We start from the raw sequence: 23,781 nt of genomic DNA, 5'->3' as shown, positions 1-23,781 counted from the left end.
TAGGTATGCATATTAATTTAGTTTGATATTTATTTATTGATATTTTTTTTTCAAGAAAAAAATGTACGATGGAAAGAAAATTTTCAAGTATGCATTTGTTGAGTTTTTGCAAGTGTGTATACCTGTATACCCCAAACCCCTCTCAGGATATAGAATATTTATCACCGTAGAAAATTCTATAATCATGCACTTTTCCATTCAGTCTCTAGTCCCAAGGCCTAAAAAGCAAACACTGTTCTGATTGTTTTCCACAATAGTTTTGCCTGCCCTAGAATTTTAAATCAATAAAACAACACATAAGGTACAGTTTTGTGAAGCTTATTTCACTCAACATAATTCTTCCATATTTTATGGAAGATTTCCATATAATATGTGTCATCAGTGCATTATTTTTTATTGCTGAATAATACTTGATTGCATAAATATGCCATATTTGCTTGTCCATTCTGTTGATAGGCACCTGGTCTGTTTCTAGTTTTTGACTATAAAGAATAAAGCTCCTGTGAACATTCTTATATACTTCTGTGGATCAATGTTTTTATTACTCTCAGGTAAAAGTTGGAGTGGAATTGCTGGGTCATAAGAAATAAATATTCATTTTATAAAACTGCCAGACTTTGTTTCCAAAATTGTACCATATTACACCCCCAAAATAGTGCATGACTAGATTACTCCATATTCTTGCTGACCTTTTGTGTTGTTGGTTTTTGAATTTAACCACTGTGGTGGTTTCTGCATCGCATTGTACTCGACATACTTCCTTCTGCACTTGATACTGAGCTCTTTGAAAAGTTAAGAGCAACCAACTGTACTCCCGAGTGCCTGTCACTGTCCTTTTAATGTAATAGGTGTGGAATAAATTTGAGATGAGAATAATAAATCAGTGTTTTGACACCTAGTTTTGAGAATTTGATATGAAAAAAATTTTAAGTCATAAAAATATATAGCAGTAAATTGGACCAGAAAGGTTGTTAAGTAGTTATATTTTATTTCAATTAAGAATTCTTTCATATACCGAGAACATATTTATACTGCCAATTTTTCATAGGTACAAATGATGCAAAATGTACACCTGGCCCCAGAGACAGATGAAGATGATCTTTATTCTGGTTATAATGACTACAATCCAACCTATGATACTGAGGTAAAAAAGAAAAATCTAGTTTTTTATGTTGGTCTTTGCTAACCAGCTGGTTCATGAAAACTTTGGATTTGAATGTTATGCTTTATTATGCTTTAGATTAAATAAACTGGTTAAAAGCCTAGAAAAGTGCTATTACTGAAGTCTGTATTAACTTCTAATAATACTAATTTTAGCAAAAGAGAAAATCATGAGAAAGGTTATATAAACAAATTGGGATCAATTATATACTTGTGTTTTCCAGCACTAGCTATCTGAATGTGTAAGTAAAAAGATTTAAATCACTTGACCTATCTAAAACCATTTTTTTAAATGCTATAAATTTGAAATGTATAGTGATTTTTTCTTTTAATTAAATTGTATGAGTATTTTTATAGAAAACTTAGGAAATAGAAACAAGTGTAAAGAAAAATTAAAATCACAGAAAGTCACCATCTAGAAATAAATGTTAACTAACATATAATGCTTATCTCACTAAACATTTCCCTATGTAAATTTATGTGTATCTCTATATATTTTTGGATAAAATGGTATCATTTATCATCCATTTATGTCAACAAATCTATATCTACTTAAACTAAAAGATGAAACTGTTATTAAGACAAATATTTGAATTTTTTTTTTAAGATTTTATTTATTTATTTGACAGAGAGAGAGACAGCCAGCGAGAGGGAACACAGGCAGGGGGAGTGGGAGAGGAAGAAGCAGGCTCCCAGTGGAGGAGCCTGAAGGGGGGCTCGATCCCAGGACCCTGGGATCACGCCCTGAGCCAAAGGCAGACGCTTAACGACTGAGCCACCCAGGTGCCCCCAAATATTTGAATTTTTAAAAAAATATTTGAATATTTTAAATCTTATATTGTGAGAGTTAGAATTTACAAACTGTAAAACAAAACAAAACTTTTTTATAAAGTTACCTTGAATTAGTGCATGAAAAAAGTAAGGGTGACGGATATGGTTGTTAATTTTTTTGCTAGTATATAATAGTCAAATACTAGCATTTATAGGACTTTATATGAATTTAAGAAATCTTGTTCTGGAGTTTTTTCATATAGCTCTTAGTAATTTTTCAATTGTTTTTTCCTCTGGAGAAAAATGGTAGTCTGTGAATGTGAGACCTGGAAAGAAAACAAGGAAGAAAAATAGAAATCCATTCACTTACTCTATATGAAATAAAAATCTGAGATATGATCATTTGTGGAAAATTCGAAAAATACAGGACTTTGGAGAAAAATAAAACAATGTAAATCCTGTCACCCGAAGATATTAAGTATATCACTTGACATTTGCTGTATACCCGTCTTTTAATATACGCAAGTGTTTCCCTCCTTGTGTACACTGTGTATACACATAGATATGATTATATAGATTCATATTAAAACAAAGGTGTTTTCCTCATTTTGCATAGATTTTGAAAACTAATGAACTCTCCCCCTTTTCCCCAATTTTAAAATTTATATGTGTAAAGAATGTACATGCTCATCGTTGGAAACAAAATTACCCATAATCCCATCACTTCAAAATAACTGCTATAACATTTTGTTGCTTTTTCTTTCCTTCATGCATACATATACAGTTTTCTTTTGGCATGTTTGAAATTGAACCAGCATTTACTTTTCTGTTTGCTTTTTTACATTCAACTACATCATAAGCAATGTCTCATGATACTAAGAATTTAAATACAGTGACCCTTGAACAACACAGAGTTTAGGGACACTGACTCACCTCCTTCCCCCCATGCAGTCAAAAATCCACATATAACTTTTGACTCCCCCAAAACATAACTAATAATAGCTCACTGTTGACCAGAAGGCTTACTGATAACATCATCAATTAACACATTTTGTATGGTATATATATGTCATATACTGTATACATACAATAATATCTTTTTCTTAAAACTTTCAGTATTTTTAGGTTGGATGGTTTACAAGTTATTTCAAATTGTCACAAGTCTCCAAAAAATTTCCCAGTGTATTTATTGGGAAAAAATCCACGTATAAGTAGACCCACACAGTTCAAACCTGTGTTGTTCAAGGTCAGATGTATAATTTTACATGCATTTTATTGAATATGTATAGATGATTGGAACTATTTTCATATCATAGGATATTTATTTCCAGTTTTCTGCTATTGTAAATAACAACTATACAGTGAACAATTTTATGCAGAAATGATTTTCTGTAGTTTGAGCAAACATTTCCTTGGCTAGAGTCCCAGAAGTGGCATTAATAGTTCATGAATATGATCACTTTTAAAGCACCAGAGAGGGGCACCTGGGTATCTCAGTCCTTAAGCGTCTGCCTTCGGCTCAGGGTGTGATCAAGCCCTGCATTGGGCTCCCTGCTCCGCTGGAGCCTGCTTCTTCCTCTCCCACTCCCCCTGCTTGTGTTCCCTCTCTCTCTGGCTGTCTCTATCTCTGTCAAATAAATAAATAAAATCTTAATAAATAAATAAATAAATAAATAAAGCACCAGAAGAAACTTCCTAACTTCTCAGATCATCATAGTGTGGCTTCATTGTTTAATTCAAAGAGAATATTGAGAATGCCAGACACAAAAATAAATTCAGTAGTAAAATAAAAATGATGTTTGGTTTGCCCAAACCAAGTTTTCTTATATCTTAATTAATTGGAATAATAAGCTTCATATGTAAATGAATTAATTGAAAGTTTCAAAGATGTTCATAGATTATGCAAGTTGGTAATAAAATCACGAACAAAGAAAAATTACAAAAGTTGTGTTAGTTTGGTATTTATAATTGCAGAGTTTGTTGGCATTTTTTAGTTTGTCATTTAGTTAGAATTCACTGAGTTGAGGGGCACCTGGGTGGCTCAGTCGTTAAGCAACTACCTTGGCTCAGGTCATGATCCCAGGGTCCTGGGATTGAGCCCCGCATTGGGCTCCCTGCTCAGCAGGAAGCCTGCTTCTCCCACTCTGACTCCCCCTGCTTGTGTTCCTCTCTCTCTGTGTCTCTCTCTGTCAAATAAATGAAATCTTTAAGAAAAAAAATAAATAATTCACTGGGTTGATGAATAAAATTTTATTTATCATTTAGGAATATTAGAAAACTTCCTTTTCCTAAGGGATCTGCCAAAGTAGTATAATTAATTATGCTGAAGGTTGCCTTTGGCTTTATACTTCATATGAAAGTTGCCTAGTTTCCATAACTAACAGAGAATTGTCTACTTATTAATTTTCTGTAGTTGATATGGAAGATAATGTTCTAAAGATTATTTAAGGTAAAAAGTAAAGAATGCTTGGACATAATAAAATTACATTTAAAGTGCATTTTATTAACATCCTGGTTATATAAACATTTTACTTTAATTGCAATGGTTTTAAAAGTTAATTGATAGTAACTTTTTAAAAATAGTGACTTTTTAAAAATTTTTAACATTCAGCAAGTACATTTTTGTGGGAAGTATACTGAAATAAATCAGAGGAGAGTCTGACAGTTGCCCATAACATCTGTATGAAGGGTTAGAGCCAGAGTTTGTGTTGGTGAAGGAGTAAGAAATAAAGGCTGGTTAGAAGGTTGGTGGTTGGCAAGCCTGGGTGCTTTTGAGTGAGTCTAAAAATGGCATTTGTTCTGGAAACCCAGGAACATTTCTGTCTTGCTCTTGACTAATACTGCTTTCCTCACCTTTCCTGATGAAGAATTTGAGGACATGCAGGAATCAGCAATGCATAATAACATTTTATTTCAACTGAGGCTTTGGTTCCAAATGGGACAGCAGGTTGAACACTGTGGAGCCTTCTGTTTGCTCACCTCCAGTCTGAATTCCAGACTTTACTTTTGCAGTGAAATGAAATGTCCTAAGGCTTTTTCAAGATGGGGCTAGTAACCATGGTCCCAGCATATGTGGAGGGAAGGGAGGGAGAGAGGACAAAGAGAAAGAGGAAGAGAAGGAGATGTGGTTCTCTGCTCTTACTGCTCTAGTTATTTGGAAGAAGGAAACAGAAGAAAGGCCATATCCTGTGTACTTGATCTTTTAACCAGGCAGAATGATACCACGCATTTAAACAGTGGCTAATAAAATACCCTTACAGTTGATTGACATTACCAGTACTCTTCTTCTTAGACAAGGAAGGAACCTTGATATTTGGTAGTGTGAGGGGGGAACTTTGAGGGCAGGAATCCTTGAGCCACTACCTGGATATCAACAGATGGGGTAAGATGAATTATAGAGGATCATGAATACCAAACAGAAGACATTAAACTTGTTTTTTTTAATTCTCACTTCATGTTGAATGTTAAATTTGCCTTTTCATTTTAGGAATTAGAGAATGACACAGCTTTTCAGCAAGCAGTGAGAACTAGTCATGGCAGAAGACCTCCAGTAAGTGAATTTTTTTGTTGTTGTGGTAAAAAAACACATAACATAAAATTTGCCATCTTAATCATTTTTTATTTATTTTATTTTTTAATTCCAGTTGTTAGTACAGTGTTATATTAGTTTCAGGTGTAGCATGTAGTGAATCAACAATTCCATTTATCACCCGGTGCTCATCACAGCAAGTGCCCCCATTAATCCCCATCACCTATTTCACCTGTCCCTCCACCCACCTCCCTTCTGGTAACCATCAGTTTGTTCTCTATAGCTAAGAGTCTGTTTCTTGATTTGTCTTTCTTTTTTTTTCCTTTTGCTTGTTTGTTTTGTTTCATAAATTCCACATATGAGTGAAATCAAATGACATTTATCTTTCCCTTTCTTACTTTGCTTAGCATTATACTCCCTAGCTCCATCCATTTCCTTGCAAATGGCAAGATTTCATTCCTTTTTATGGATGAATAATTTTCCATTGTGTGTGTGTGTGTGTGTGTATGTGTGTATCACCTCTTCTTTATCCATTCATGGATATCAATCGATGGACACTTGGGCTGCTTCCATAATTTGGCTATTGTAAATGATGCTATTGTAAACATGAATCCCTTTGAATTAGTGTTTTTGTATTTTTTGGGTAAATACTCAGTAGTGTAATTGCTGGATCATAGGGTAGTTCTGTTATTAACTTCATACTGTTTTCCACAGTTGTACCAGTTTGCATTCCCACTAACAGTGCAGGAGTGTTTCTTTTTCTCCACATCCTCGCCAACACCTGTTATTTCTTGTGTTGTTGATTTTAGCCACTCTGACAGGTGTGAGGTGGTAGCTCATTGTAGTTTTGATTTGCCTTTCCCTGATGGTAAGTGATGATGAGCATCTTTTCATGTGTCTGTTGGCCATCTGGAGGTCTTCTCTGGAGAAATGTCTGTTCATGTCTTCTGTCCATTTTTTAAACTGGATTATTTGTTTTTTGGGTGTTGAGTTTTATAAGTTCTTTATATACTTTGGATAGTAAACCTTTATTGGATAGGTCATTTGCAGATATCTTCTCCCCTTCCATAGGCTGCCTTTTAATTTTTTAGATTGTTTCCTTTGCTGTGTAGAAGCTTTTTATTTTGATGTAGTCCCAATAGTTTATTTTTGCTTTAATTTCCCTTGCCTCAGGGGACCAATCTAGAAAAAAGTTATTATGGCCAATGCCAGAGAAATTACTGCTTGTGCTTTCTTCAAGGACTTCTGTGGTTTCAGATGTCACATTTAGGTTTTTAATCCATTTTGAGTTTATTTCATGTATGGTGAAAGAGAATGGTCCACTTTTATCCTTTTGCATGTGTCTGTCCAGTTTTCCCAGCACCATTTATTGAAGAGGCAGTCTTTTTCCCATTAGATATTCTTTTCCTGCTTTGTTGAAGATTAATTGACCGTATAGTTGTAAGCTCACTTCTGGGTTTTCTATTCTGTTCCATTGATGTACATGTCTATTTTTGTGCCAGGACCATATTGTTTTGCTTACTAGAGCTCTGTAACATAATCTGAAGTCTGGAATTGTGATGCCTCCACCTCTGCTTTTCTTTTTCAAGATTGCTTTGGCTGTTCAGGGTCTTTTGTGCTTCCATACAAATTTTGGGATTGTTCTTGTTCTGTGAAAAATGCTGTTGGTTTTAATGGGGATTGCATTAAATGTGTAGATTGCTTTGGGTAGTATCAACATTTCAACGATATTTGTTCTTCCAGTCCATGAGCATGAATATCTTTCCATTTCTTTGTATCCTCTTCAGTTTCTTTCATCAGTGTTTGATAGTTTTCAGAGTACAGGTTTTTCACCACTTTGGTTAGGTTTATTACTAGGTATCTTATTATTTTTGGTGGGATTGTAAATGGAATTAATTCCTTAATTTTCTCTTTATGCTGCTTCATTATAGAAATGTTACAGATTTCTATATGTTGATTTTGTGTCCTGTGACTTTACTGAATTCATTTATCAGTTTTACCAGTTTTTTTATGGAGTCTTTTGGGTTTTCTATATAGAATATTGTGTCATCTGTGAATAGTGAAAGTTTCACTTCTTCCTAGCCAATTTGGATGACTTTTATTTCTTTTTGTTGTTTCATTCCTGTGACTAAGACTTCCAGAAGTGTTTAATAAAAGTGTGAGAGTGGAAATCCCTGTCTTATTTCTGACTGTAGATGAAAAGCTCTCAGTTTTTACCATTTCAGGATGATGTTAGCTGTGGGTTTGCCATATACAGCCTTTACTATGTTGAGGTATGTTTCATCTAAGCATACTCTGTTGAGGGTTTTTATCAGGAATGGATGTTACACTTTGTCAAATGCTTTTTCTTCATCTATTGGAATGGTCACATGATTTTTATCCTTTGTCTTATTGTAGTGTATCATGTCGATTGATTTGAAATATTGAACCACCCTGGCAACCCAGGAATAAATCCCACTTGATTGTGGTGAATGGTATTTTTAATGTATTATTGGATTCAGTCTGCTAGTATTTTGTTGAGAACTTTTGCATCTATGTTCCTCAGATATACTGGCTTGTAGTTCTCTTTGTTAGTGTTGCCTTTATCTGGTTTTGGTATCAAGATAATGCTGACCTGTAGAATGAATTTGGAAGTTTTCCTTCATTTTCCATTTTTAGGAATAGTTTGAGCTTTACGTGTTTGGTAGAATTTGCCTGTGAAGCCATCTGGTCCTGGAGTTTTATTCATAGGGAGTTTTTTGATTACTGATTCAATCTCTTGGCTGGCTATTGGTCTTTTCAAATTTTCTATTTCTTCCTGTTTCAGTTTTGGTAACTTACATGTTTTTAGGAATTTATCCATTTCTTCTAGGTTGTCCAATTTGTTGGTATATAGTTTTTCATAACATTCTCTTATAACTGTATTTCTGTTGATTGTTATTTCTCCTCTCTCATTTGTGACTTTATTGATTTGAGTCCTTTCTCTTTTTTTCTTGATAAGCTTGGCTAGAGGTTTATCAATTTTATTAATTTTTTCAAAGAACCAGCATTGGCTTCATTGATCTGTTGTATTGTTTTTTTAGTTTCTATATCATTTATTTATGCTCTGATCTTTATTACTTCCTTCCTTCTGCTGGTTTATTCTTTGTTTATTTTTCTTTTTCTAGCTCCTTTCAGTGTAATAATAGGTTGTTTATTTGAGATTTTTTTCTTGCTTCTTGAGGTAGGCCTTTATTGCTATATACTTCTGTTTTAGAACTGCTTTTGCTGTATCCCAAAGGTTTTGGACCCTTGTATTTTCATTTCCATTTCCATTTGTTTGTATGTACTTTTTAAATTTCTTCTTTTATGTCCTTTGACCCATTCACTGTTTAGTAGCATGTTATTTAACCTCCATGTATTCATGGTCTTTCCAGAGTTTTTCTTGTTGACTTCTAGTTTTATAGCACTGCAGTCCGAAAAGGCACATGGTATGACTTCAGTCTTCTTGAATTGATTGACGCCTGTTTTGTGGCCTAATATGTGATCTGTTTTGAAGAATGTTCTGTGTGCACTTGAAAAGAATGTGTATTCTGCTCTTTTAGGATCGAATGTCCTAAATATACCTGTTAAATCATCTGTTCAAATGTGTCATGCAATACCATTGTTTCCTTGTTGATTTTATGTTTAGATGACCTATCCATTGATGTAAGTAGGGTGTTACAGTCACCTACTGTTATTGTATTATTACAGGTTAGTTCCTTTACATTTGTTATTATGTATTTGGGTTCTCCCACGTTGGGTGTAGAAATACTTATAACTGTTACATCTTCTTGTTGGATTGTCCCCTTTATTATTACATACTGTCCCTTCTCTGTCTCTTGTTACAGTCTTTGTTTTAAAATCTAGTTTGTCTGATATAAGTATTGCTACTCTGGCTTTCTTTTGACATCCCTCTGAATGAAAAAAGTTTCTCCGTCCCCTCACTTTCAATCTGCAGGTGGCTTTAGGTCTAAAATAAAGTCTCTTGTAGGCAGCATACAGACAGGCCTTGTTTTTTAATCCATTTTGTTACCCTATGTCTTTTGATTGTTTAGTGCATTTACATTAAAAGTAATTACTGATATGTATTTATTGCTATTTTATTACTGTTTTATGGTTGTTTCTGAAGATTCTTCTCTGATCCTTTTTCTGTCTTTCTCTGTTTCATGGCTTGCCGATTTTTTTTTTTTTTTAAAGATTTTATTTATTTATTCGACAGGACAGAGACAGCCAGCGAGAGAGGGAACACAAGCAGGGGGAGTGGGAGAGGAAGAAGCAGGCTCCCAGCAGAGGAGCCCGATGTGGGGCTCGATCCCACAACGCTGGGATCACGCCCTGAGCCGAAGGCAGACGCTTAACCGCTGTGCCACCCAGGCGCCCCATCTTGCCGATTTTCTTTAGTGATATATTTGTATTTCTTTCTCTTTGTTCTTTCCGTATTTATTAGTTTTTGATTTGTGGTTACCATTAGGTTTGTCCATAGCATCTTCTGCATATAGCCATCTATATTAAGTTGATGGTTGTTTGAGTTTGAACCCATTCTTCACTCCTGTCCTCCCCATGTTTTAGGTATATGATGTCATATTTTATATCCTTTTATTTTGTGAGTTCCTTGACTGATTTTTTTTTATATAAAATAATCATTTTCACTGCTTTTGTTTCCTACTTTCTTACTTGTTACTTTCGGTCTTTCCTTTCCACTCAAAGAATCCCCTTTAACATTTCTTGCAGGGCTGGTTTAGTGGTCATGGACTCCTTAGTTTTTGTTTGTCTGGGAAACTCTTTATCTCTCCTCCTATTCTGAATGATAGCCTGGCTGGATAGAGTAATCTTGTCTGAAAATTTTTCCCACTCAGCACTTTGAATGTATCATGTCACTCCCTTCTGGCTTGGAAAGTGTCTGCTGAAAAATCTCTGGCTAGCCTAATGGATTTTCCCTCATAAATTGCTATCTCCTTTTGTCTTGCTGCTTTTAATATTTTCTTCTTTATCACTATATTTTGCCATCTTAATTACAGTATATCTTGGTATGGATCTGCTTTTGTCAATTTTGATGGGGGTTCTGTGTGCCTCCTGGATCTGGATATCTGTCTTCTTCTCCAGATTAGGGAAGCTTTCAGCTATTATTTCTTCAAATAAATGTTCTGCCCCCTTTTCTCTCTCTTTTCTTCTGGGACTTCTATAATATGGATGTTACTACATTTGGTGGAGTCACTGAGTTCCCTAAGTCTAGTCTCCTTTTGCATAATTCTTGTTTCCTCTTTTGTTCAGCTTGGTTACTCTCCACTACTCTGTTTTCTAGGTCATTAATTTGTTCCTCTCCTTCTTCCAGCCTGTCGTCCCTTCCACCATGCATGTTTCTCATTTCATTTATTATACTTTTACCTCTGCTTTGTTATACCTTACCTGTGTATTCAGGGTCTCATTCATGTCTTTCACTCTTTCCTCCAGTCGGGTGAATATCATTATGATCACTACTTTAAATTCTCTATCAGGCCTGTTACTCATCTGTTTCGCTTAGATCTCCTGCCATGGCCTTGTCCTGTTCTTTCATCTGGGGCAAATTCTTCTGTCTCCTCATTCTGTCTAAGCCTCTCTGCTTGTTTCTGTGTGTTAGGAAAGTCAGCTATGTCTCCTGTTCTTGAGGGTAATGGCCTTATAAAGAAGAGGTCCTGGAGCGCCCTGCTGTGTAGCGTCCCCTGTTCCCCAGGGCCTGGTGCTTCCAGGAGCGTCTCCACTGTGTACTATGTGCACTTGCTGTTGTGTCCTGGCTGCTTTATCCTTCAGGCCAGTCATCTGCAGAGGCTCTCTTTGTCTGCTGTGGGCAGTTTCTGGTCCCTAGCCTGAATGTGGCAAGTTTCAACTAGGTGAGCTGTGGCCTGCTTGTAAAATGAGACTTGTTGCCACTGCCACCAGAACTGAGAGTCTGCAAAATTCCCTGTTTGGAAGGCATGGTGTTGGTAGGGGTTTGGGCTGGTCTTCTGGAGGGAGGGGTTTGTAGTACTGGGACTTACACAATCCTGACTGCAAAGTGCCTTTTCATTGGAGTATGGGGGCTGGGGGTTGGTGTAAACAAGTTAGGTTACAAATGTCTGCACTGGGCTGGTTCCTACAGGTGGCCCTATGCTTATGATGAAGGGCAATGGTGGGAATGGCAATAGCCAATTTATTTGTTCTGGGCAGAGCCTATTCATGAGCACTGTCTCTCTGGGACACCCTCTGACTTGAGCAAATAACCTCCCCACTGTGTGCCCCAGGCACTCTTCAGATCACTGTTTCCATGCCTTGTGTCCACAGGTTGTTTTTCTGCCTTCTCTCCAGGAGCAGTGCAATGCCCTCCAGGCTGTATCCTAGCAACACCTACTAACCTTTAAAACTCTAGGCCTTAAGCCCCCCTGCTTGCCAGAATCCATGAAATTTGGCCCTTTTTGCTTTCTAAGCCAATTTCTATGAGAATTGGTTTTCCTTGTGCTCTCTCTTGTTAGTCTGTCTCTCACCCTTCCCCACCACCACAGCAGCCATGTTTCTGTCCTAAACCTTGTCTGCGTACTTTCTACCTTCTTCAATGTGGCCTCTTCTCTACCTTTAGTTGTGGAGTTTGTTCTGCCAGCCTTCAGTCCTATTTCTGGAGTATTTAGAATGATTTGATAGTTATCTAGTTGTATTTGTGGAATGAGGTGAGCCTAGGTCCTCCTGCTCCACTACCATTTTCTCCAGTCACCCCTCATTGTAACCAGTTTTAAATGCATGGTTCAGTACATTAAATATATTCTCATTCTTGTGAAACAGATCTCCAGAACTTTTTCATCTTCCCAAACTGAAACTCTATACCCATTAAACAAAACTATGCATTCTCCCTCCAGCTCCTAGCAACCGTCTTTCTACCTTCTGCCTCTATGAATTTGACTACTTTAGGTACCTCATATAAGTGCAATTATGCAGTCCTTGTCTTTTTGTGACTGGCTTAGTTCACTTAGCATAATGTCTTCAAGGTTCATCTGTGTTGTAGGATGTAACAGGATTTCCTTCATTTTTAAGACTAATAATTCATTGTTTGTATATATCATGTTGTATTCCATGGATACTTGGGGTACTCCTACCTCTTGACTATTATGAATAGTGCTGCTATGAACAGAGGTGTGCAGATGTCTCTCTGCAACCCTGTTTTCAGTTCTTTGGATGTATGCCCAGAAGTAAGATTGCTACATCTTACATCAGAATATTCTATTTTGAATTTTTTGAGGAACCTCCATATTGTTTTCCATAATAGTTGCACCATTTCACAATCCCACTAACTGTAATAGGGTTCCATTTTCTCTATAACCTCACTGACATTTACTTTCTATTTTTTTGATAGTAGCAATTAATGGGTATGCAGTGATTGTTCCTGTAATTTTGATTTGCATTTCTCTGATGATTAGTAATGTTGGATATCTTTTTGTATGCTTGTTGGCCATTTCCTTTGCCCATTTTTTTCACTAGGTTATCTGATACTTTTTGTTGTTCAGTTGTAGGTGTTTATATATTCTGGATAAACCCTTTATCAGATATATGATTTGCATATATTTTCTCCCATTTCATAGGTTGACTTTTCATTCTGTCGATTGTGTCCTTTAATGCACAAAGTTTTAAGTTTGATGTAGCCCCACTTTTCTGTTTTCACTTTGTTGCCTGTGCTTTTGATATAAAATCCAAGAAATCATTGCTGCATCCAATGTCACAAAACTTTTCCACTATGTTTTCCTCCAGGAGTTTTAGGTTTTATGCTTATGCCTTCAGTCCACTGAGTTAACATTTTGTGTGTCGGTGTATGGTTAGGCTCTAATTTCATTCTTTTGCAAGTAGATATCCAGCTTTCCTAGCACCATTTGTTGGAGAGACTGACCTTTGTTGAAGACCATTTGACCATATACAGGAAAGTTTTCTCTGCACTTTTTATTCTATTCCATTTGTCTGTTTGTCTTTGTTTATGCGAGTACCACACTGTTTACATATAGTGGCTTTGTAATCAAATGAATTTTAAGATGAATTTTTCTATTTCTTCAAAAAATGAAATTGGGATTTTGGTAGAGATTGCTCTGAGTCTGTAGATTGCTTTGAGTAGTATCAACATCTTAACAATACTAAGTTTTCCAGTCCTTCAACATGGGATAACTTTTTATTTATTTGTGTCTTTAATTTCTTTCTACAATGTTTTGTAGCTTTTAGTGTGTCCAGTAAGTGAGTTTGAAAGTATTTTAGAACCAAAAGTTTCGTTATAGTCTTGAGAATATAAATATTATCATGTAAAGCATTGGGGTATATTTACCTAAAATTCTCATTGCTTTAAAATTATTTGACTTTCTAGCTTTCTAGTTTCTGTTAATCTATTAATTATGCATTCTACCAATGTGTAAATTGCTAGAGTGATTTTTTTCAATATTAGTATTAAAATTTTTATATGTGTCATGCAAAACATAGGCATCTGCCTTGTGCAGTGCATAAAATTTGTCAAACTTTTTTTGTAGTTGAAAATAAACAAGGTTGGCACTAAGTAAAATAGCAAAGAATAGAAAGTTCTATCCATAATGTTCTATGTCTGATATTCCTTTTTTTTTAACTGTTTTTCCCCACTTGTTCATTACTATATAGCAGTGATTCTCAGTTCTCCTCCACAACTGTCCCAAGGTACATTTGGCCTTGCGATATTTTTGGTTGTCACAACATGGGTGAGTGCCACTGGCATCTAGTGGGTAGCAGGCAGAGATGCTGCTAAACATCATACAATGCAGAGGCCCCCCCCCCCAAGAGTTATGTGGTAAAAGGTCAATGGTGCCAAAGTTGAGAAACTGAAATATAGCAACTCCTCTGCTTTAGATGAAGTGTCCTTTTGCTTTCATCTTCTCTCACTTTGTTACTTTCTCTCTTTCCTCCCTGCCATTATGTATTATTTAGCAAAAATAAGTTATTAGTATTAAACCACTTACAATGGAAAGAATCTTGTAAATAGCTTTCCCAACATATTTATGTAAATGAATTTAGTGTGGTTCCCTACAATGAGTTTAGTCAGCTATACATAGTCCTCCACAAAACTGTTCTTACTTTTGACACCAATTATAAGTTTAGGGGATTCCCAAGATCACCTTCTGGTTCAGTAGTTCTTTGAAAGGGCTCACAGAACTCACTGAAAGATATTACACTCATGGCTTATTACAGGGGAAGGATATGGTTAAAATCTGCAAAGGGAAGAGACACATAAGACAGAGTCTGGGGGGCCTAAATGTGGAACATCTGGTCATTCTTTTCCTGTGGCATCATGCGTGACATTAACTTCTCCTGGCCACTGTGTGTGATGACATTACTTACATAGTATTGCCAACTAGGGAAGACCAGTTAGAACTTTGGTATCCAGAGTTTTTACTGGGGCTCTATCACATACTGTTTGCATGGCTGATGTTTAGTCTCCAGCCCCTCCTGGGGGTTTAGACTAATACCTTTGGAAGTTGAACTGATATTATGTGTCCCAAAGCTCCCATCATAAATCACTTTGTTCAATTGTCCGGTGGCCAAAGCCCCTGGCAAACAAAGATATGCATATCAGGGAGGACATTCCAAAGTCCTAGAGATTATTCCCAGTAGCCAAGAGCAAAGCCACACCTTTCTTTGGTAAAATTAATTCTTGACTACACATTTCACAATCTGTATTTTAATTTTAAGGTTACCTTCATCATGTAAAGAAAAATCGTAGTTTGAGTTCTTTCACTAAGCTAATGACTAGACTATAAGCTTTTTCAAAAGGCAGTGTTATTTTGTCTTATTCAGTGTTCTTTGCCTACTGTAGGTGCTTCATAAGTCTTTATTCTGTGACTTAGTAAATAAGGAAACTTTGTCTTCAATTTAGTGATTTCAGGTATCACACATCAGGTGATCATTTTACCATGCTGGCCCTTCAGTGATATTGTGAAGTAACTTTAGAGATCCTCATTTTATATATGAGAAAACTGAAGCCTAGAGATTTCACAGGTATCCGTAACTGGGGCAGAGCTTGAGTCTCTTGACCCCATATTGAATATTTTCACCACAACCTACTTATTGTGTTAAACAAGAAGAAATTATGTAGCTTCTATGTGAAAGGTGCTAGGTTTACTCAAGGGATAAAATTCTAGCTAGTTCCAAAGGACTTTATAATCTTAGAAAAATAAAATGGATACCTGTATTCAGACGAGATTGGGTGCATTCAGGGTGGTATGGCCGTAGACTGGATACCTATATTCAAAGCGTAATATAAGTGTTGTAAAGAAAAGAGTACAAATTGCTATGGGACCACAAAAAGAGGTTATTTATCACTAGTTAGGACAATCAGCAAGGCTGCTTAGAAGATAAATTTACAGTTGAATATTAAAGGGTACGTACAATTAAGACTGACCTTGAGATGTTGGAGGAAAGGCATTGCAGATGAGGGTGTAAGGTGAATAAAGGAAGAGCCAGTGTAGAATCCACTCTATCTAAAGAGATCAATCCCATGCTAAAAGTAAAAAACTGAAACACTGATTTGGTCATTAGTAAGTAGTTAAAAGAATAATGGTCTCTTTCCTTCAGTCTGTTCTCATGGAAAAAATTGCTAAGACCCATATCCTTCCTTTTCAGCTTTTTCTAAGATCTGTCAGATCAAGTGTGTTAATGGTTTTGTTCAAGAGTTCTATATTTTTACTGATTTTTTTGGGTTGGGTGGCTACTAGTTCTGTTAGAAAGATGTCAAAAGTTACATTGTGTGGATTTATTTCTCTTTTAGAGTTTTTCTTTTATATATTTGGAGCAAAAATATTTTGCATTATTATATTTTCAGCATAAATTGAGCCTTTTATTATTTTTGAAATGTCCTATCTCTAGTCATGCTGTTTGTCTATTTTGTCAGATATTAATATATCGATAGGGCTACAGAAGCTCTCTTTCGTCTAGGATTTGCATGATATACCTTTCCCATCTGTTTACTTCCAACTTCTCCGTATCCATATATTTAAGATGTATTTCTCATTAGCAGAACGTAACTGAGTTCTCTTTTTAAAATGTGGTCTGATAATCTTATTCTTTAGTGAAGTATTTAGTCCATTTACATTTAATGAAATTACTGTTCCGGTTTTAATTTGTCTTAACTTTGCTTTTTGTTTTTTCCTGACTTTTTTATGTATTATTTTCTCTTATTTCTTGCCTTCTTTTGTTTCTTTTTTATTATTCCATTTCTCCCCAATGTTATCTTATGAGTTTACTTTAACTATTCTTTTAGTGTTTTCCTAAAGATTACAATGCTCATCTTTCAATTATTAAAGTCTAGTATTTTACTGCTTCCTGAACAATGCCAGAATTTTACATTTTCAGCTATTTTTCAGTTCTGTCATTTCTATTCCTTTTTTATACTTTCCAGTTCTCTGCTGAAATTGTCAATCTTGTCTTTTAATTCATTGATCATATTAAGCATAGTTATGTTAAAGTCTGTGTCTGACATTTCCATTATATGTATCCTTTTCTGAGTGTCTTTCTAGTCTTTTGTTTCTCTTGGCTTTTGGTTAGGTAGTCTTGCCTCCTATATGTCTGGTTGTTTTTGATTCAATGCCAGGCATTGTAAGTGAAAACTTTTAGAGTTAATTTAAGGCTATTGTCTGAGTTGTCCAGTATTATAACAACTACTACATGTGGCTATGTACATTTAAATTATTTAAAATAAAGTAAAATATAAAAATTCAGATCCTTATTACACCAATCACATTTCAAATGCTCAATAGTCACATGTGGCTAATAGCTATCTTATCAGGGCAGATATAGAACATTTTCATCACTGCAGAAAAGTTCTACTGGATAGCACAATTCTAGATGATCTTATCTTTCACTAGAGAATTTACTTCTGCTTATGGCCCTTAGAGGCACAAGGAGTCCTGGCTCACCTTAATCCAGTTGAGTTTGAGATGGTTCTAAATTGGGCTTCAGTTTTTATGAGGGCTAGTATACTTATTTACTTTTCAGTTGTAGAGTGTAGCCTTTTGAGATCACAGTCAAAGCCTGCAGGATTACCAGGGCTGCCACCTTGGCAGCCCCCCCAACTCCAACATTTTGTCTCATAAGACCTGTGAGTCTGTAGAGAGCTGTGTTCAGCTTCTTAGCCTTGCCTCTTTGAGAAAAGCAGGCTCAAATGCAGGCATACCTCTCTAGCTTTCCCTTTTCATTATCTTGAAACCTTTCCCCTTCATTATCTTAATTCTTCATTGTCTTCTTGGTTCTCTAATATATTCAAATTGATTTTTTTATAAAAATATTTTTGTCCTTAGCTTTTTTAGTTATTCTTAGGGGGAGAGTCATATAAAACAGCAGTCCATCATAGCCAGAAGTAGAGCTATTCTAATGATGTTTTAATCAAATATTTCAAGCAAATATGCCTAATAACTAACATGTATAGGACATTTCCACCTGCATGGTCCTATTTGATTCCAACTACAATTTTGTGATCAGGATATCCTTATTTCAAAGATGAGAAAATTTAGGTTCAAAAAAGTGTGAATAAAAACAGCTGGTAGAAGGAGAGCTGAGATTCAAACCCAGATTCTCTGATGGCAATGCCTGTGTCTATTGTTAAGCCTAGTGGCTGGCAGTAGTCAGTATGAATAATGAATGATAGATGCAGCCATGAAAACTAATCTTTCTCATTGGTACCTCAGGTAATTCTAAAGTTTCTCTTCTTCTTTAAAATGAATTCCAGAGTAAGTCTCCTTCTTAATACTTTAAAATATCTGGGATCCTTAATATTTAGAGTAATTTAAGAGAAGTTATCCTAAATATTATATAAATATTTCTCTATTGATGAGTCTATATTTCCCATTGTTTTTCTAGTTTTCTATTGTATAGCTTAATTTGAATTCTATTAACTATGTTTTTTTTCCTCCCTAAGATAACTGCTAAAATACCAAGCACAGCAGTTACTAGACCTGTAGCTACTGGATATGGGGTAGGTTTACTTAAGCTAAAGATATGAAGGTGCTTTTTCTTATCCTTAAGTTCACTTTAGGCAGCTCTATAATAATTTTGGGTATCTTTCAGTCCGTGACCCAGATATATTTTTCATTTTGGATAGTTACAAACCTTATAAAAGTCTAATTTGATTAATAGCTTTTATATACTAGTCATTTTGATTGTAAATTTATCAGAAAATATTTTATTATCATTTCTATTTGTAAACCTTGTGTTTGTTGATTGAGTTCCTTTCATTTTTTGTGTACTATTACCAAGTCTCTTGTGTATTCCATTCATATTTTATGTGGAGTTAAATGTTATATAAAAGTAATGATGTTTATAATATTTTAAAATTACCAATTAATACATGAAAAAATAAAATTTGAGGAAAATTTCAGAGGCATATATTTGGGTCTTGCTTTTATTTCAGATCTTTGGAGGAAAGATACTATGTAAAAATCCATAAAGGAAAATTTTTAAGTCTTGCCCAAATTTGGATGTCTTAGCATACAGAAATAAAAGGGCAATGGGAGAAAAATGGAAGAATGTGGTGGAATAGCATTTTCTAGTCCTCATTATAATATTCCATAGGGGTCAGAGAAATGATTTTAGTATGTAGAGGTCCAGGACACTTGACTTCATACAGTTTCTTTATATGAATAAGAAAAGTAGTCATATACATGATGTAATTGTGTGTTAAATGAAACATGGTTTCGTTAATCAGCCTAAGCATGTATTATTCATTAATTTGATTTTTGGTAGTATTTCAGAACAAGAAACAGCAAACATTTTCTGTGAAGAGCCAGGCAATTTAGGCTTTGCAGGTCATAGTCTCTGTTGTAGCTACCAAACTGCATTTGTAGTACAGAAGCTGCCATAGACCATGTGCAGACCAGTGGGGTATGGCTGTTTTCCAATAAAATGTTATTGACAAAGGCTGAAGGTTGTAGTTTGCTGAAGCTTGTTTTAGAGTTTTATTGTTTAATCTTGCATCCTCAGGTTATAAATAGGTTTACTTCCCAATAGAATGAAGAAAAAAATTACAAAGAAAACTTTTATAACTTGGTTTTTATAAAACTAAATGTAGATGTTTTTTGGAATCATTTTAATTTAGTTTTCTGTTTACTAGTCCAAGACATCCCTGGCATCATCGATGGGAAGACCAATGACAGGGGCTATTCAGGTATCTCTGTCATGTGGTTGTTCATTTTGGGCCTCTCTTGTGACTTAGAATATTATTGCCAACCTTTTTTATTATATTATTTTAAAATGTTAAAGAAGGTGTTTTCTTATATAATGACCCTGATTCTTTAAATTGTGGGCTAAAGGTTGGACTGTTAAGAATCTTTGGAGGCAAAATCTCATTGGATTTACTCAGGTCTCAAATGAAATCCCATTGAGCAGTGGACATAGAAGATAGTTTGGTTGTGTAGTGAACTCTGGGTCCCATTTTTCCTATGCTATCACTTGCAACAATTTCTGTAGTTTCTCTCATAGGCATATAGGAGACCAAAAAAGTAGAGGAGTAGCCAGCTAATAACCTATATAACTTATATAAGGTGCTATATAAAAATCTTTTGAGTTTTTCTTTTCAAACTAGGAGTAAGCCCAGTTCAAGCAAGGAATTGAAATTTTATAGGGGAAAGGGAAAGTAGAGACATGACTGACATTTGAGGAGGCAGGGGTAAGGAATAAGCAGAGAGTGGTTAAAAATCAGTATTAAAGGGGTGCCGGGGTGGCACAGTCGGTTAAATGTCCAACTCTTGGCTTTGGCTCATGATCTCAGGATTGTGAGATTGAGCCCAGAGTGGGGCTCTGTACTCAGCTCAGAGTCTGCTTAGAGTTTCTCTCTTCCTCTCCTTCTGCCCCTTCCCACCACATGTTCTCTCTTTCTCTCTGTCTCTCTCTCAAATAAATGAATAAATCTTTTTAAAAAATCAGAAAAATTGGGACTAAAAAAAATGGGATTATGTTAATGTATGTGCCATGTACAGAACTATAGATAAGAAATAAATCTTATTTAAGAATACCTTTTACATGATTCTTTTTCTTTCAAGGATGGAGTTACTAGACCAATGACAGCAGTGAGAGCAGCTGGTTTTACCAAAGCAGCTTTGAGAGGTTTGTTATATTATCTCTTCTAATAATTTTTTCAGATGTTTTAACGTTGTTATAGTGTTTCTATGTATAGATGTAAAATGTTACCATTTTAAATAAAACCTAACATGCTGTTGATTATAAAGTATGTCATTATTTTAGATACCATTAATGAAAACGTTCTGTATCTCAATTGGAATGGTGGTTATACTGGCATGTAATTTGTAAAAGTGTGCTAACTTGTACATTAAAAATGTGTGCATTTTAAAAAAACTAGAAACTACAATTTATTTATATAAGTTAGAGCCCAATTTAAAATTTATAAGTGAAAATAGTATTTAAATATGTAAGTTAGGTCATAATGTAAAAATAAAATTATTATGACAAAACCTAATGTATACTATACCAATAAAAAAAGTTAAAAACTCAATACCAGGTCATTACTCATGTGATTGATAATTTAGAGTTCCTAGAGTTAGGATAGGTTACTGTGGAGGAGAAGTAAACACTGAGAGAGTACTCATTTTTGTTTTCACATTTCATTTATATACTTTGATGTATGTTAAAATCTTACCAATTTCTTGATATAAAAAATGTTTATATAGACATAACAAATGTCCTGGCCATTTAATAAATAGGTAATGTAAACCATTTAATAAATAGGCAAATTAAATAACTTGTGCAAGGTTTTATATTTTCTTTGATTATGCTGTATCACAAATACAATATAAACTCTTGAATTGTGTCTCAGGCTCTGCATTTGACCCCCTTGGTCAGTCAAGGGGCCCTGCTCCTCCTTTGGAAGCCAAAAATGAAGATAGGTATGTAAGTTCTCATGTTGTTGTTTTAGTGTTGTAGTATATTTTTAATTTTTATTTTCCAAATACGTAATTCTCAGGTATTTTAAAAGTTCATGTCAGCAGTACCCTTATCTTTATGGCAGCATTATTTATAATAGCCAAGATATGGAAGCAGCCCAAGTGTCCATCAATCAATGAATGGATAAAGAAGATGTCGTATATATATATTTGTGTGTGTGTGTGTGTGTGTGTGTGTGTGTGTGTGTGTGTAATGGAATATTATTCAGCCATTAAAAAGAATGAAATCTTGTCATTTGCAATGACATGGAAGGAACTAGAGAGTATACTACTAAGTGAAATAAGTCAGTCAGAGGAAGGCAAATGCCATATGATTTTACTCAGATGTGAAATTTAAGAAACAAAACAGGGAGGGGAAGATGGCAGAGTAGGACCCTATTCCCACCTCATGAGGCTCAACCTCATCCCACAAATATAACTAGATGACTATCAAATCATTCTGAATACTCCAGAAATCAATCTGAAGACTAACAGAACACAATCCACAACTAAAGGTAGAGAAGAGGCCACATTGAAGAAGGTAGAAAGTGTGGAGACATGCTTGGAAGACAAAGGGACTGTAGCTGCTGTGGTGGGGAGGTAGCCATGGTTGTGGAGAAGGGCAAGAGACAAACTAGCACACAGTGGAGTGCATAGGTAAAATGAATCCCTATAGCCATTGGCTTGGAAGGTGAGTGGGCCTGAATTTGATGAGTTTGTGCAACCACCAGCACATGAAGCCTGGAGTTTTCAAGGTCAGAGTGTTTCACTCCAGGGGAGCTTAGAGGACATTTGAGTTGCTCTTAGAGAAAAGGCAGGAAAAACAGCCCACAGATATGGCATGGAAACAGTGATCTGGAGAGTGCTTGGGGCACACAGTGGGGAGGTTATTTGCTCAAGTCAGAGGGTGTCCCAAAGAGGCATTGTTTATGGAGAGACCCTTTGGAGAACAAAGGAGCTGGCATGCACTATTTCCCTCCCCTGCTCCTCAGCATAAACACAGAGCCACTTGCAGGAACAAGTGCAGCACCAACTCTTAGTTCCTAACTTGCTTACACCAGGCCACACACCCACATGCTCTGGTGGAACCGCCGTGCCCAGTCAGGCTTACCTCAGTCCCAGTGTGGCAGGACCCCTCCCGCAGAAGACTGGCCCAAACCCCCCCCCCCCAACCTGTGTCCTGATTCAGGAATTTTGTGAGGTCTTGGTTCCGGTGGCAGTGGCAACAAGTCTCATTTCACAAGCAGGCCACAGCTCACCTAGTTGAAACTTGCCACATTCAGGCTAGGGACCAGAAACTGCCCACAGCAGACAAAGAGAGCCTCTGCAGATGACTGGCCTGAAGGATAAAGCAGCCAGGACACAACAGCAAGTGCACATAGTACACAGTGGAGACGCTCCTGGAAGCACCAGGCCCTGGGGAACAGGGGACGCTACACAGCAGGGCGCTCCAGGACCTCTTCTTTATAAGGCCATTACCCTCAAGAACAGGAGACATAGCTGACTTTCCTAACACACAGAAACAAGCAGAGAGGCTTAGACAGAATGAGGAGACAGAAGAATTTGCCCCAGATGAAAGAACAGGACAAGGCCATGGCAGGAGATCTAAGCGAAACAGATGAGTAACAGGCCTGATAGAGAATTTAAAGTAGTGATCATAATGATATTCACCCGACTGGAGGAAAGAGTGAAAGACATGAATGAGACCCTGAATACACAGGTAAGGTATAACAAAGCAGAGGTAAAAGTATAATAAATGAAATGAGAAACATGCATGGTGGAAGGGACGACTGGAAGAAGGAGAGGAACAAATTAATGACCTAGAAAACAGAGTAGTGGAGAGTAACCAAGCTGAACAAAAGAGGAAACAAGAATTATGCAAAAGGAGACTAGACTTAGGGAACTCAGTGACTCCACCAAATGTAGTAACATCCATATTATAGAAGTCCCAGAAGAAAAGAGAGAGAAAAGGGGGCAGAACATTTATTTGAAGAAATAATAGCTGAAAGCTTCCCTAATCTGGAGAAGAAGACAGATATCCAGATCCAGGAGGCACACAGAACCCCCATCAAAATTGACAAAAGCAGATCCATACCAAGATATACTGTAATTAAGATGGCAAAATATAGTGATAAAGAAGAAAATATTAAAAGCAGCAAGACAAAAGGAGATAGCAATTTATGAGGGAAAATCCATTAGGCTAGCCAGAGATTTTTCAGCAGACACTTTCCAAGCCAGAAGGGAGTGACATGATACATTCAAAGTGCTGAGTGGGAAAAATTTTCAGACAAGATTACTCTATCCAGCCAGGCTATCATTCAGAATAGGAGGAGAGATAAAGAGTTTCCCAGACAAACAAAAACTAAGGAGTCCATGACCACTAAACCA

At 36.0% G+C, this 23,781-nt stretch overlaps 1 protein-coding gene across 5 annotated transcripts in view; it reads left to right on the top strand.

Annotated features, from left to right (window-relative positions):
* The window catches only part of IFT88 (intraflagellar transport 88), a 146,842-nt gene that overhangs the window by 3,535 nt on the left and 119,526 nt on the right, over nucleotides 1–23,781 (top strand). For 4 of the 5 annotated variants that reach the window (XM_026492961.4, XM_026492957.4, XM_026492956.4 and 1 more), the window contains 6 exons: nucleotides 1,049–1,144; nucleotides 5,420–5,482; nucleotides 18,378–18,434; nucleotides 19,569–19,622; nucleotides 20,497–20,560; nucleotides 21,288–21,357. In XM_026492961.4, coding sequence (XP_026348746.2) covers nucleotides 1,055–1,144; nucleotides 5,420–5,482; nucleotides 18,378–18,434; nucleotides 19,569–19,622; nucleotides 20,497–20,560; nucleotides 21,288–21,357 — 398 coding nt within the window. In that variant the 5' untranslated portion in view covers nucleotides 1,049–1,054. The remainder of the gene's footprint in view (nucleotides 1–1,048; nucleotides 1,145–5,419; nucleotides 5,483–18,377; nucleotides 18,435–19,568; nucleotides 19,623–20,496; nucleotides 20,561–21,287; nucleotides 21,358–23,781) is intronic. The other variant, XM_057309773.1, reaches the window with a different exon arrangement.

The sequence above is a fragment of the Ursus arctos genome, unplaced genomic scaffold, assembly GCF_023065955.2.
Source record: "Ursus arctos isolate Adak ecotype North America unplaced genomic scaffold, UrsArc2.0 scaffold_10, whole genome shotgun sequence".
Taxonomy (NCBI): domain Eukaryota; kingdom Metazoa; phylum Chordata; class Mammalia; order Carnivora; family Ursidae; genus Ursus; species Ursus arctos.
Note: the sequence above shows the minus strand (reverse complement) of the source record. Positions and strands in the feature narration are given on the sequence as shown.